The sequence below is a fragment of the Amphibalanus amphitrite genome, unplaced genomic scaffold (genome assembly GCF_019059575.1).
Source record: "Amphibalanus amphitrite isolate SeventyFive unplaced genomic scaffold, NRLGWU_Aamphi_draft 000364F_arrow, whole genome shotgun sequence".
In the NCBI taxonomy this organism is placed as follows: domain Eukaryota; kingdom Metazoa; phylum Arthropoda; class Thecostraca; order Balanomorpha; family Balanidae; genus Amphibalanus; species Amphibalanus amphitrite.
In genome coordinates, this window is record NW_024881858.1 from 39,356 (window position 1) to 54,295 (window position 14,940).

At 51.8% G+C, this 14,940-nt stretch overlaps 1 protein-coding gene across 2 annotated transcripts; it reads left to right on the forward strand.

Annotated features, from left to right (window-relative positions):
• The first annotated feature begins 262 nt into the window (after window positions 1–262).
• Window positions 263–2,571, forward strand: LOC122389598. Of its 2 annotated transcripts, XR_006258003.1 has the most exons (3): window positions 263–346; window positions 981–1,181; window positions 2,021–2,571. XR_006258003.1 is itself a non-coding variant. In XM_043381770.1 (2 exons), exons 1-2 carry the CDS (start codon window positions 827–829, stop codon window positions 2,416–2,418), a joined length of 753 nt encoding a protein of 250 aa, XP_043237705.1. In that variant the 5' UTR covers window positions 806–826; the 3' UTR covers window positions 2,419–2,571. The 2 variants fall into 2 exon arrangements, 1 of the variants encoding a protein (XP_043237705.1); XM_043381770.1 differs by lacking the exon at window positions 263–346 and having other exon boundaries at window positions 806–1,181.
• Window positions 2,572–14,940: the final 12,369 nt, after the last annotated feature.

Below are 14,940 nucleotides of genomic sequence, written 5' to 3' on the forward strand. Positions count from 1 at the left end.
ATCTGCCATTAGAGGAGAAGAGTCGCAAATATTTGGCCATAAACACACACAAGGGCTTGTTGGTGCCAACCAGACTGGGATACGGGTACGCGAGTGCTCCGGCCATCTTTCAACGTTATATGGAAACTCTCTTGGCTGGAATACCAGGGGTGGGAGTGTTCCTGGATGATGTCATGATCGCTGGAAAAACCCCACAGGACCACCAGAACTCGCTGGAGATGGTGCTACAGCGGCTGGTGGCGGCCAACCTGCGCCTGCAAAGAAGAAGTGCAAGTTTGGAGTGTCATCTATCACCTACCTGGGACACCGCATCAGCGCGGACGGCGTGAGTCCGACCGACGACAAGGTCAGTGCTATCAAAAACGCACCCGCTCCAAAAAACTTGAAGGAGCTTCAGGCCTGGCTAGGGTTGATCAATTATTATGCCAAGTTTGTGAGAAATCTGTCCACCGTGCTGGCACCACTGTACCGCCTGCTCAAAAAGGGAGAACCCTGGCAGTGGGGACCCGATCAGAAGAGCGCGTGGCTGGCGGGGAAGAGCCTGCTGCAGTCTACGCAGGTGCTGGCTCATTTTGACGAGACGGCACCGATCGTGCTGTCTTGTGATGCCTCTCCCTACGGGGTTGGGTGTGTCTTGAGCGTGGTTGACAAGCGCCTGGGAGAGAGGCCGGTAGCCTTCTACTCGAAATCGCTCACAGACACGCAGAAACGATATTCACAGACGGACCGGGAAGGATTGGCGGTGATTCTGGGGGTCCGCCGCTTTCATCATTGGTTGGCAGGTCGGGAATTTGTTATCCGGACCGATCATAAGCCCCTCCTGGGCATGCTGGGGGAGAACAAGCCGCTGTCCATGATGGCTTCACCGCGAGTGACTCGATGGGCAATGCTGTTGTCGGGCTATCAGTACAAGCTAGAGTATGTACCAGGATCGAGACAGGGACACTGTGATGGTCTCAGCCGTTTGCCTCTTCCGACAGCTGCTGGAGACTTGCCAGAGCCCGGCGAGACTCTGCACCTGGTGGAGATGATGGACGCTTCGCCAGTGACCGCCGCTGTGGTTCGACTGGCGACTGAACGTGACGCCACCCTCAGCAGAGTGCTGCAGTACACCCGAGACGGCTGGCCTGAGGACAGGAGCGGCGAGTCACCGGAGTTAAGTGCATATCGCACGAAGCAAGGTGAGCTCAGCATCCAGAACGGATGTCTCTTGTGGGGAGCTCGAGTCGTCATTCCAGTAAAGTTGCGGGAGAGGGTGCTACAGATGTTGCATGACGGTCATATGGGAGAGAGCCATACCAAGGGGTTTGCCAGAATGTACGTGTGGTGGCCAAACCTAGATTTTGACATAACCCAGATGGTTAAGGCGTGTGTGACCTGTCAACAATACCGCCACCAAGCGCCCGTCACGCCACTGAGTCCGTGGTCCCTCCCGTCCCGGCCATATGAGCGGGTGCACATTGACTACTGTGGCCCAGTGGAGGGGAAAATGCTGCTCATTGTAGTGGATGCATATACCAAGTGGATTGACGTACATGTAACAACTAGGGCAACAACCGAGGTTACTATGGAGGAGCTGCGGAAAACGTTTGCATACTGGGGAATTCCCAAGTTCTTGGTATCAGACAATGCTCAGTGTTTCGTGGCACCCGCGTTCCAGTCATTCTGTACTCAGAATGGTATCACACACCTGCGCACTGCGCCGTTGTCTCCAAAAAGCAACGGTCTGGCTGAGCGGGCAGTGCAGACGGTGAAGCAGGGTCTGAGGAAACAGGGGAATGGAACGCTGCACACCAAGCTGGCAAGGGTGCTGTTCACCTACCGTTCATCTCCCCACAGCACTACCGGAGTGACGCCAGCAGAGCTAATGACCGGGCGGCGCATGAGAACTCGTCTCGACTGTATGCTTCCCAGTCTGCAGGATCGTGTTGTCAGCTCGCAGTGGAAGATGAAGGAGCGGTATGATAGACAGGCACAGCGGCGCACCATACTACCAGGAATGTCTGTCCTCGTTTCACAGGTGTCGGGACTGGCCGGCGTCGGCAGGACAACACGCTGGCTACCCGGACACTGCATCAACATCTCGGGACTCAAGCTCACGGTCCGGCTGGACGACGGACGAGTCCTCCAGCGCCATCTGGACCAGGTGGTCCCGAGAGCGGTCGCCGGGAACCAGGCCGTCCGACAGCCGACGGACTGGACGGCGGCGCCGCGGCCTCCTCAAACGCCGCCGACGTCGCTGCCGACAACTCCAACGTCGCAGGCGACGCCTTCACCGCCGACGCCCTCACCGCCGACGCCTTCACCGCCGACTCCCACGCCGCTTCCGCCACCGCCAGCGGAATGTCCGGAACGGGAGAGGCCTTCGTCTCCCTCCCCAGTGGGGCGGCCGGCTCGTGGGTTGGAGGGACGGGGTGAGCTCAACTCGCGATTGAAGTGTGACGTCCAATTGTCGCGAGGCGAGAGTGTTGAGTGTCGCGAGCCTGTGTCAGCGCCGCAGGTACCGCGCTATAACCTGAGACCGAGAAAATAGTTGTTAACTAGGGGGGAGGAATGTGGTAGATTGTCACACAGGCCACAGCCTCTTGGCTGGCGTGCCTGGGTGCGCCACTGGCCGCCCTATCCGTCGTCCCTGAGAGCGGGCTTGCGCTCGCTTGACCTATAGCCGGGGGCGCTCAGCTGTGCGGTGTGGGTTGAGTCTGGTCAGCTGATCGAGTGGGAATACAGTTCTGACCGGTGATCGGAGGAGTGTGGTGCTGTGGTGCCGAGCTTAGTTCACGCTATAACAGCTACCATGGGGCCGGCAGGACGAGCCGCCCACCTGCCGAGCCTCCCACCTCTGTGTACGCAGCCAACGGACTGCCCAGGGAACCAGGGAGCCACAGCGCGTCGACCAGTGGCCTGTTTCTACTGGGCCAAAATCACTATATAGCTCGCTGCGAACAGTTCCAGAGACTGACACCGAAAGACAGACTGTCGGGGTTAATACGAAGAAAGCCTGCGCCGCTGTTCTCACACATCCCACCAGTCATCTGACTGTCACCGAACAGGACCGTGTGGCATAGAAAACTGCACGCAACATCATCATCGACTTCTACACCCGGCTCAAGGAAGCACGACTGTGATCAACGCGGCGAAGGATGGACACACGTCCATTCTGATGAAAACGGTCGTCATCGAAGTCTCCGGCTCCACAAAACGAAGGTGTGTCGCCTTCCTGGACGAGGGAAGCTCAGTCACGCTCATGACTGATAAGCTGGCACAGGAACTGGGACTTCACGGGAAGCGTCAAAATCTGCGCATCAAGACAATGTCTGGACTGACTTCAGTCAACTCGTGTGAACTCACCCAGGTGACCATCGAGAACATCCATACCGGTTCAAACACCTGCTGGATAAGGTGGCTACTGTTCCCGAGCTGCAAATAGACAAGAATCCCGTGACGGCAAAACTGAAGCGCATGTTTCCCGAGATCGAAGAAATTGGGATCAAACAGCTGGATGAGCCGCCTCAGATGCTGATTGGCCTTGACCACGCGGAGCTCATCGCCACTCAGAAGATCATCAAGACGTCGAAGAATGGTCCTCTGCTCCAGGAAACGAAACTGGGATGGACCATAACTGGGCGCGTCATCGCTACGGAAGACACCGAGACAGAGTGCGTAAACTTTCTGAACAAATCTCTGAACATGTATCGGGACGACAGCGCTGGCAGCGCCGCCTACTCAACCGACAGCGACTGCAGCGACATCTGCACGGCTGGGAGTGCTGGCGATCTGAGCGACATCTGGAGAACAGAGCACTTTGGCTGCAAGTATGCCTTCAGTAAGCCGCACAGCCCAGATGACAGGAAAGCGGAAACGATGCTACAAGAAGGGGCAAAATACGACGGAACAAGATGGACAGCCCCGCTTCTGCTCAAAAACGAAGATGAGAAGATGCCTGAAAGTCGAACGATGGCAGAACAGAGAGCCATTGCCTTGGAAAAACGACTGGATCGCTCTCAGCAAAAGAAAACGGCAAAACACCAAGTCTCGCCGAGCTGGTGTACGAAAAATGGAGAGAATGGTATCAGACGGCCATTTTCGAAAACTGAGTGAAAATGAAGCCCAAGAAGGACACAAGAATGTCTGGTATCTCCCACTGCTCGCGGTGCAAAATCAGAAGAAGCCGAACAAGGTGCGCCTAGTGCTAGACGCTGCCGCGAAGAGCAATGGCAAGAGCTTGAATGACTTTCTTCTCCAAGGGCCAGACCACATGAACTCTATACCGGGGATTCTGTGCCGCTGGCGGGAGAAAAGAGTAGCAGTGACCTCTGACGTCATAGCTATGTTCAGTCAGATCAAAGTGCGAGAAGAAGACCGACCACTTCTGAGATTTCTGTGGCGGGGCTCACGTCGCACGGGCCGATTTGATGTGTACGAGTCTCCGGTGGTTATTTTCGGTGCCACCTGCTCACCAAGTATCGCTGAGCACTGCTTCCGGCGCACGGCGGACGAATTCACCGAAGACGAGGCAGTGAAGACAGCCGTACGAGAGGACACCTACGTGGACGATATTGTCACCGGTACAGACACCGAACACGAGGCAGTGAAACTGATTGGCAGCGTCACAGAAACACTCAAGAAAGGAGGCTTCAAGCTGGGCCCGTGGGCCTCAAACTCTGAAGAAGTCCTCCACACCGTCCAACAGGAGCAAGAACAGCAAGACAGTCGGCTGCAAAGAACGTTAGGAGTCGGCTGGGAAGCTCGCCTCGACACTCTAACCTATGAGCCAATCGCTCCGCCGGAACAGCTAACGAAGAGAACACTTCTATCGACAATGATGTCGGTGTACGATCCGATTGGATTCTTGACAGGATTCCTCCTGAGAGCGAAGGAGCTGTTGCAAGTCCTGTGGAAGTCAAGCGTCAAATGGGACCAAGAACTACCGAGTGAAGTCCAGCAGAAGGTGAAGATGTGGATGGATGAGCTGACGCAGACGAGAGATCTACACATCCCACGTCACATCTTTCGTCAGGAGGCCGGCATCTCTTCTGTCGATCTGCACGCGTTCTGCGACGCAAGCGAGATGGGGTTCTGTGCAGTGCTATACTATCGATGGATCGACTCGACTGGCTGCATTCAAGTGAGCTTTATCTCTGCTCATTCTCGCGTTGCTCCCGTGAAGAAAATGTCTATCCCAAGACTCGAGCTTCAAGCTGCCGTCCTGGCCAGCAGAATGATAGCCTTCATCAGAAAAGAAACACGGACCGGCATCAAGTCGACAACATGTTGGTCGGATTCGAAGAACGTGCTTGCTTGGCTGCGCAGCACGAACCGAAGATACAGTGTATTTGTCGCAAACCGTATTGCGGAAATACACGACGTCACGGGGCCGGCTGACTGGCGTTACGTGCCGACGGCGATGAACGCCGCAGACTCTGGCTCCAGAGGCCACAAAATCGAAGATTTGTGTCCTGACAAGGAGTGGATTCGAGGGCCAGAGTTCCTCTACAAACCGGAGACAGACTGGCCAGATGACTGCTCAGATGCAACCGGCATTCTCGAGACGGACATGGAATCCAAACCGGTGGTGCTCGCTACAACAGTGAAGATCGAGCCCAATTTTCGAGAAAGCACGCCAGATCTTTCCCGATTCTCGCGCTGGACAGTGGCGGTGCGCACTGCGGCCAGAATACGAAGATGGCTCAAACTTGTCCGAGAAAGAAAACGCGGACCACTCACGGCTGATGAACTACGTGAAGCGGAAGAAATATGGACGAGAAGGGTCCAGGGTGATTCTTACCGTGTTGAACTCATATGTCTTCAACAAGGACATCCGAACAAAAACAAGAGCCAGCTCTCAGGCATGACCGTTGGGTTGTTGGACGGCATCATTTGCCTCGACTCTCGCGTGAAGCGGTCTCCAGAGCTGTCACCGACTGCGAGAAATCCGCCGGTGCTAGCCCGTGACCACAAATACACGGAGCTACTGATCGAGCACCTGCACCAGAAATGGGACACCGAGCGCACGACGCAGTTCTGGGCCCTGTTCATGAAGTCTGCGGCCGCTGCGGCCGGCCGCAGGCTCTAAGCTCCGCCCATTTATGAAACGTCATCACTCACTCGGCCGCAGCAGCGTTCCATGAACAGCGTCTGCTGCCGAAATAGTTTCCGACAATTGTTTACAACTGAAGCACACCGGTAGATAATTTGTTTACAAAAATCGTCTCCATGACAACACGGCCTGCGCCTATTTGACTTCAGTGCGCCAAGTTCAGTGCAATTAGTTTTCTTGAGGCTCGGCGGTCGCTGGATTGCGGCCGCAGAGATCGCAGCGGCCGCAGCAAGATGACGTCATACATTCGTCATACTACATGAGCCCCGCCCCTTTTTGTGACGTAACAACCCGGCTGGCCGCAGCGACCGCAGCGGCCGCAGCGACCGCCGGGGTTCATGAACAGGGCCCTGGTGAGCCTCCGACAGAAGTGTTGGGTGCCGCAAGCCGCTCGCAAGATTCGCTCGCTTGTGGCAAGATGTCAGACCTGTAGGGTGCGGAAGGGGAAGCCACAGACGACAAGAATGGCTCCGCTTCCGTTGGCCCGAGTCACTATGCTCGAAGGCGCCTTTCGGGCGACTGGTATGGACTATTTCGGCCCGATGAAGGTGAAACGGGGGAAGACAGTGTCGAAGATCTGGGGCGTACTGTTTAGGTGTCTAGCCACGCGTGCCGTGCACATAGAGCTGACGGACAGTCTGGACACTGACGCGGCCCTGATGGTGATATCAAGATTCCAGGCGCGACGAGGAAACGTGCAAGAACTATGGTCAGATAATGGCAAGAATCTCACCTCGGCAAACAAGGCTCTGAACAAGCAACTCAGAGCGTTGAACCAAGACCAGATGATGGCAAAGCTGTCTCTGGAGGGAATCAAGTGGCGATTCATCCCGCCGTCCGATCCTGAGGCAGGTGGCGCTTGGGAGCGCGCCTCGTACGGTGAAAGACACGCTAAAGATCGTCTTGAAGGAGCAGACCCCGCGGTTCGAGGTGCTACAGACGGTCATGGCAGAAGTGGAGAAAATCATCAATCGACGCCGCTGTTCCACGTCCCAGTGGATGCAGCTGATGACGATGTGCTCACGCCGTTCCACTTCCTCATCGGCCGCGCTACCCTGCTTACCCGGTGGGCTCGCAGGTGCAAAGCAGTGAGTGTCTTCGTCGAAGATGGAAGCACGCTCAGGTGCTAGCCGACCATTTCTGGAGAAGATGGGCACGAGAATATCTCCCTACGCTAGCAAACAGATCGAAGTGGATCCAGTCGTCTCGCAACGTGGAGGAGGAGACGTGGTGATCGTTGCAGATCCTCAGCATCCCGTGGACTGTGGGTCAGAGGAGTGGTCACGGACACTGTGCGTGGCCCTGATGGAGTGGTGCGATCGGCTCGCGTGCGGACGGTGCATGGAGTGCTGCACCGCGCCGTTCGCAAACTCGTAGTGCTACAAGTACTTCGCTGTACATAAGATGTGCCTATCGCGAGCCATCCGTGCCGCGAGTGAAGTAATAGAACATGCCAGCCGTCACATATTGTCTCAACATGCATTGTTGAGAGAGGCCGGGGTGTGACGGACCAGATACGTTTATATATCGATAAATATCTTCCAGTGGAAGAGCTGATGATGAATCAAATATTTCGCCACATTGGAAGAACCTTTAAACGTGTATTTGTCTCGCGGATTTTATTTTAGTTGTTTGGTGCGACCGCTGAACTTTGCAAAACAGGCGATCGATTTTCATTCTTTATTATTATCAGTATAAATTTGCATACATTTGGTTTAAAACGAATAAACAGATGTGTTGCGCAATTTTGCTGGTATGATGAATAGAAGAAGATCGCCTCGGTGGACAAACGAGTCCGCTACACCCATGTTTGAACGTTTGAAACCACGAAGAGACTGCAAACGCGCGGCTAATGCGAGGCGACATACGCCGAATCGCGACCTCGGCCAAACATGGTGCCATGGTGCTAGGCCGCCGGTTCATCTGAAAGAACTGTGGTGCCCCTGACAAGCCTGAAGTTCCAACGACAGGCCCGTGGTGCCCCTGACAGGCCCATGATGCCTTTGCGAGGCCGGTGGTGTCCACGTGAGGCCGGTGGTGCCCCTGGGCCCTGACAGGACTGTGGTGCTCCTGACAAGCCTGGAGTGTCCCCGACAGGCACGTGGTGCCACTAACAGGCCCAAGGTGTCCCAGTCCCTGCGAGGCCGGTGGTGTCCATACTAGGCCTCTGTGCCCCTGACAGGTCCGTGGCGCCCTTGCTAGGCCTATGGTGCCCCTGGCGGGCCTGTGGTGGTACCCCTGACAGGCCCAAGGTGGTGCCCCTGCGAGGCCGGTGGGGCCCCTGGCAGACCTATGGTGCTCTTGCTAGGTTGATGGTGCTCCCAACAGGCCTGTGGTGCCCCTGACAGGCCGGTGGTGCCCCTGGCAGGCCTGTGGTGTCCCCGGGCCCCAAGAGGGTGGGGGGTCATGACCCATATGACCCACCCTTAGATACACCACTGGTCATTACTTACAGACTGACTCATTTGACATCCATTGCAAAACAAGTCACAGTAGGGGCATTCCACGATAGATCGTACCACTTTTTTCCAATTTGACACCCTCATCTCTCGGAATTTGACGAGAATTGGTCTCAGGGGTAATCAGGGGCTCTGAATCCACCTGTAACAATTTCAGGCTTATCAGATAAGTTTGTTGAGTTATGGTGTATAACATTTTTTGGATCTTGCTTTGCAGCGCTAAGTTTGGCGGGCTGTAACTCTAAGACGGATTATTCAAATGCCAAATGTTATATTACATTGAACTTGCAATGAAACAGAGATTAATGTGTGTTTTTGAAATTTTGAAAAATACGCTATTTTTGATATATGACATATCGAGTTTCTTTCATTTGTATTTTTGGACTTTGGGACCAAATTTTTTTGAATTTTTATCTTTAAAAAAATATGTGGCTCATGGTTAAGAAGTATGCCAAAAATTAGGAAGGTGTTCTTTCTATAAATGTATTTATTTTACGTCACGATAACGGTTTCGAATAGTGATTTCGGGAGGGAGCTTATAAATGGCGTGGTAAAGCTGCCTAGTGACATCACGGGTTACTGAAATTTCAATTTAAGTCTGAGTCATCCGAAAAAAAGTGAAAAGAGGGTTTATCCAACCCTCTTTCCTATAAGCGCGAGGGTGAAAAAGACTGTTTGGTTCTGACTTAGATTTGGACGCCAATGACCATAGCTGTCCGAGATGAAAGTTACAGGACGCATACATGGTGTCCTCCAGAGGTCTCACAACTTGTATATATGGGAATTTTTCAAGGTTACATGAGGTCAGGTCGGTCACGTGACACCACTGTTATAAATCAATGGGAAAATATAAAAACTGTTATTTTGGCGCCGAGAATGATCTAAAACTATCCCACGTACATGGTATCGTGATTTCATGCACTCCTTGCAAAGTCCAATGCTTTACTTTTGCATTGTTAACCTTGCGTGACGTCATTTATGACGTCACTAGGGTCGTACGAGTTTTTCGTCAATAACTCCCGATCAAATGGAGCTAGAGAGTCGGGAAAGCCACCAATGGACTCGGGAAGACCTTCCGAATCGAATGGTATGCCATATGATACCCTTTGCCCAGCTTCGTGACCTGAGGGGCTCTGACCTGACCTTAACCCGAGGTCAACTACTTAAGTTGATCTCACACTAGCAAAAAGTATACCATTCGATGCACCTGAGCTAGGCGAACACAATGATGCCAAAGTCGCGGCTCTGCGGCCATTTTTTGCGAAGTTATTTACTAAAAACCGAACCCGTAACTTCAGTCACGTGACCTGACCTCAGACGCTACCGGTTGACCTGAGACCTTAAAATCGGGTACCAATCGCTGCGACTTGTAACGGCACACACGCTCGTTTTTTCCGCGAGGCTCTAGCTCTATTAGAAGCGAAACGGCGTGCTGGGGTCGTATCAACCCTTCCGAAACCCATTTTGTTTGCGGGAAAATGAGGAACTTTTAGAAAGAACACCTTTCTAATTTTTTGCATGTCGATTTGCAATGACATGAAGTTTATTTTGAAAAAATAAAAATGTGAAAAATTTTGGTCCCAAAAGTCATTAATTAAAGGCAAATGAAAACAGATTAGGGTTTTTGCTCAATAATGAAATTTTTCCTTTGGAATTTTTAAATAGTAATATTAATTTTTGATTCATCGCAAGCTTAGTGTTGTTTACTTTTTGTTGGTTGCTTAACCCGTTCTTGAGTTATAGGCCATCAAACTCACCGTTACATACCGAAGTTAAAAAAAATGTAATGCAATATAACTCAAAAAGTTTTGATCTGAGAAGTCTGATATTTTGCCAGGCGTCTTTGGGGCCTATGATTACCCCTGGGACCGATTTTCACCTTCCAGGCGGTGGGGGGGGGGGCAATTTTTTGCCCCCCCTTTACTTTTTTCGATATATCTCGAGAACCGCTGCGCCGATCGTCACCAAACTTTCAGTACCCTCCCGGGAGCAGCTAGCGCACATGGTGACCAAAAATTTTCCAAAGGCTATGATAGGTTGGCCGCTAATGACGTAAGAGTGACGTCATTTTTTGCCATTTTCGACCCAAAAAAAGGTTTTCGCGGGAAGAGCTGTCAGGCCTACAGCTTTAGAGATACAGAAAAATGTTTGACATAAAGGTGTGGAATCAAAAGGGCTAAAAACTGCTATTTCGGTTTTCGAATTTTTGGATTTTGACCCCCAAAAATCAAAAATAGATTTTTTGAATATATAGCCAAAAAATCCAAAAAGTTTTTTGAATTTCGAAAAACCGGAATATATGTGATAGTCCCTACCGCCCTTCTATCTACATACCAAATTTGAGATCGATACCTCGTTTTTGGCCAAGTTATAGCGAAAAAACTGTTCAAAATGATGACGTCAAATTTTCAAACTTCAATTTTTAGCAATTCTAGACCTCGTAGCGCAAAACAAAGAACCCACCATGAGACCCCCGGACGAGCTGCATCGAATCGATACCCATTTTGTGCAAAATATCAACTTTGAAATTTGACCTTTTTTGACCCTGACCTTGACCTGACCTCCAACAGAAAGTGACCTAAACCGTACCTGATGCTCTTATAACCAACACCATGTGAGTTGGAAATGAAAAACTGGCCATAAAACATCATCACATAACCTTAGTAAAGTGGGCTCATGTGGGACCCTTGGTGACCTTTGGTGACCTGACCTGTGACCTGACCTGGTATGACCAGTGACCTCTAATAGCAACATATTTACTAGACAACTGACGCCTTATCGCTGATTTTCGACAAAATGCGTTTTACTCGGTGTTATAGCGCTCCCTGTGAACGGGAATTATATTGAACCTGACCTGACTCATCGTGACCCCGAGGTCATGAAATTTGATTTCCCTCGACAAATTTGACAGGGCTATCGAACGCCGTTTGAATTTTCGGATCCGTCCAGGTAGTTTCGGAGATACGGGGGGGGGGGGGCAAAAAGTGCCCCCCCCCGCGTGGAAGGTGGCTGGTAGGCCCACCGCCTGCCGGGTTAAAATCTGAGAGATGAGGGTGACGGGCCTGGTACGATCTATCGTGGAATGCCCAGTAGTTACGTAGTGTTTGTCACCTGTTTCTTTATGTCCATTTTTATAGTGGGCAATCTCGACGACTGGGGGGGGAATTCTGTTGAGTGCGAGGGCATTTGCCCCCCCCCCCCAGTTAACATGTTAAAATAGGCCCTGGTAACGACCTGCGTTACGGCTTGTGTTACGGTCTGTGTTACATAGGACCCTGTTCTGGGCGGTTCCACCTTGACCCTCTTAGCGTCCCAGAGTCGGTACTGGTAGAGTGCGCGTCTCTGCCGAGACGTCCCCGAGGTGAACGAGCAGGTTCTGTAGGCCGACCAGCGTCTCAGCTGGCACCTGAGAAGGTCAGGGGAGGGTAGGGGAGGTCAGTGGTGTATGGTGTCTGACATAGACCAGCGGACAGGGGGGAGGGGAGAGGGAGGAGGAGTAGTGGTGTGGCGCAGAAGGACCGTTCCGCGCTTGAAAGTGGACAATCTGAGGACCGTTCCGCGCGCGTGACACTGCCTCTTAGAACCGTTTCTGCGAGCAGTCAGACATGCAGACCGGATTGATGTTTGAAACTTTGACATAATAAACTTTAATTAATTCGACACAGGTAGCCTAACCGCATGTGTTTTTTATATCGCGGACAAAAAGTGGAGATTGTCAGGGTTAAGCAGGGAGTCACCGATGTTAGATCCCTCACTGGGTCCTTTCATAGGTCACGGTCCTGACCCGAGATAGCTGAGCTGTGTCGCAGCCCTGACCTCAGACAGCTGAGCTGTGCACGCCGTCGGCTCGGCCGTCAGTCGCCACAGCCGCTGACGCCAGTGTCCAAACAGCTCCAAACAATATCCGGCCCTGTATAGCAGGATAAGCCATCAGAGGCGGGAGTGATCAATGGAGGGACGCGAAACACTAACGCCAAGGGGATGACAACTGCTGAGGAATAAAGAAACTACATGAGATGATGTTTTTCGTACTCCAGCGTAGTAGGGGAGAGTGGGGCACATTCGTGCATGGGGCACATTCGTTTTCAGCAGTTTATGGGAACACGAGTGACTGCACGAGCTCAAGGTAAATTATGGAAATATGTCTATCATTGCCGCCCTTCGTTCACCGTAGAAGACAACACTGTACCTGCTGTCATGCTTGATAAAAACGCAAATTTGTAATATTCGTGAGCTTTCCAAACTTTTCTCATATCATCCATTTTCGTGATCCTGACTCGGAAATGTGGTTCAGCTTTTCAAATTTGGGGGTGAAGAAGCCCACTCTATTCACAGAACTGCTGCAAACTTGTTTGTTGAAAAAGTGTCATTTTTTCAAAAAGAAATTTTGAAATATATTACTAATAACGTTGTGGGGCAGGTTCGTGTACGCACTGCCTGGGGGCACATTCGTGCATATTTTTTTTTAGTTTTTGCGATTTATGACTTTATCTGTAGTAGGTTTCTCTAATGACGCTCGCCTGACTCAGTCTCGACTGCTTGCGACGTCGTGACGAGCAATTCACGCGAACTTGGCGAGGTCACGGAGGCCGGCAGTTGGCACATTCTTGTTGGCCAGCCCATTCTTTCTACATTTGTTGTGCAATGCATTCTTGTCGAAAGGAATCAAGTGAAATGACCCCTGCCAATTTCCTTTGGTAAATTTCTGGTAATGCCCGGTAATTTCTCGAATTTTGCCGGGTGAACGGAAGTGCCCCATCTCTTGAACGAATGTGCCCCATAGGTGGGGCAGTTTCGTGCAAATGTTCAGAGTTAATAAAAGTCATTTTTTCTAATGGAAGCAATAATTTTATAGGATAACTTTTAAAGAGGAAAACTATCTGCAATAGTTCCTTTCCATACTCCCAGCCAGCAATTCGTCCGGGATGCGGTTGGGGACGGTCGGGATAGGCTCCGGATGTCCCGACTTGTCCCTACCGGGTTGGGTAGGCTTGGGTTGTCCCAATCGATACCGGACCTCAGAGGCCGGCGGTAGGGGCGACTCGGGATTTCCGGACCGCATGCTTAATCGGTTGGGACGCGATACGGATAGCCCAATCGAATCCCATGTTTAGACAGGCTTGTGATTTACGTTGTTATCTCAACCGATCTGAGAAGGCGCTTCGGGCACCATATCCGGTGGCCCAGAAAGCCTGGAAAAGCAATCAGATGGGCCGCGTGCAGGCAGACGCGTCCTCTGAGCGCAGCGGCCAGTCTCGCTGCCGCGTTGGTCAAGTGTCGATCCCTCCTTTGAGCTGCTGCCTCAGGATATTGCTTTTGAACTTGCTCTAGCAAGCGGTCGGCTCAACTGTTGTCGTTGCAGGGAAATCAGTCAGTCTTTGAGAACAGGGTGACTGGTGAGTATATGTAGAGCACACTTCATCCGTGATGTAGGGAGCGGGAAAGCTATGGGTAATAAAAATTGTTATGTTCGTTGTGGTTGTACGGCATGTGAATTACACTCGTGCTGTCGCATGTTTGATCAGTTATCATGGACAGAAGATGTTTGGTCTCATTGTCAAGTGTCGTTAATGGTTGCATTGTAGGTTTGAAACCTGAATTACCAGGCATACCATGTAAAATGTCAGATGTGGGTTATTTTTAGTGATTTTTAGTGTGTCCCAGACTTTGATTAATTACCTCTTGGTCATTTTCAGATGCTCTCTTCGCACAGTGGTGAACCGCCCGACCAGATGCCAGCCGTCTAGTTTCGCGGTGGCTCTCTGAGTCTGAAGCCCGTGACGGCAGACGGACACACTGTCCGCAGAGGAGCCGACACGAACAAGGCGCAGGCCTGCTATAATGACTGTGAACACCGGAAGTGAGTCCACTGTGTCAGCGCCTTGCAAGTTGCAGCGGCGCTAAGATGATGGCCGACGCCACGAATGTGCTGGCCAGGCTGTGAATTTGTAAAAATTTGACCTGTGTGCAACCAGTAAATTTGTGAATATATTTCAGTGTCCAATGTAATTCATTTTGTCGTGCAGGCATAAGTATAAAGGTTGAATTGGAGAATAATGAAGAGGCGAGGGGGTTGCGGTGGCGCAAGCAAAGTGGTCGCATCTGCATAACAGCAATCTGCGGTTATGAGACTGCGGTTAATATGTCAGATGCCTGCGGTATTCCCGAACCGGCCGTGCGGGCCGAGTTGGGACATCCCGATCGGGATCGGAGTTCATCGCTTGTTAAAATGCCATAAGGCAGTCCGGATGCGTGCGGGATTTCCGAACCGGTTGTGCGGGGAGATTTGGGGAATCCCGATCGGGATCGGAGTTCAGCGCTTGTTAAAACGTCATAAGGCGGTCCGGATACGCGCGGGATCTCCCAACCGGCCGTGCGGGGTAG

What these genes read in the sequence shown, in the direction of transcription:
- LOC122389598 (XM_043381770.1), top strand. Translation starts at nt 827, where the DNA reads ATGCTGGGGGAGAACAAGCCGCTGTCCATGATGGCTTCACCGCGAGTG. An exon ending in TGCATATCGCACGAAGCAAG is followed by an intron (nt 1,182 to 2,020) that starts GTGAGCTCAGCA and finishes CTCGTTTCACAG; the next exon opens with GTGTCGGGACTGGCCGGCGT.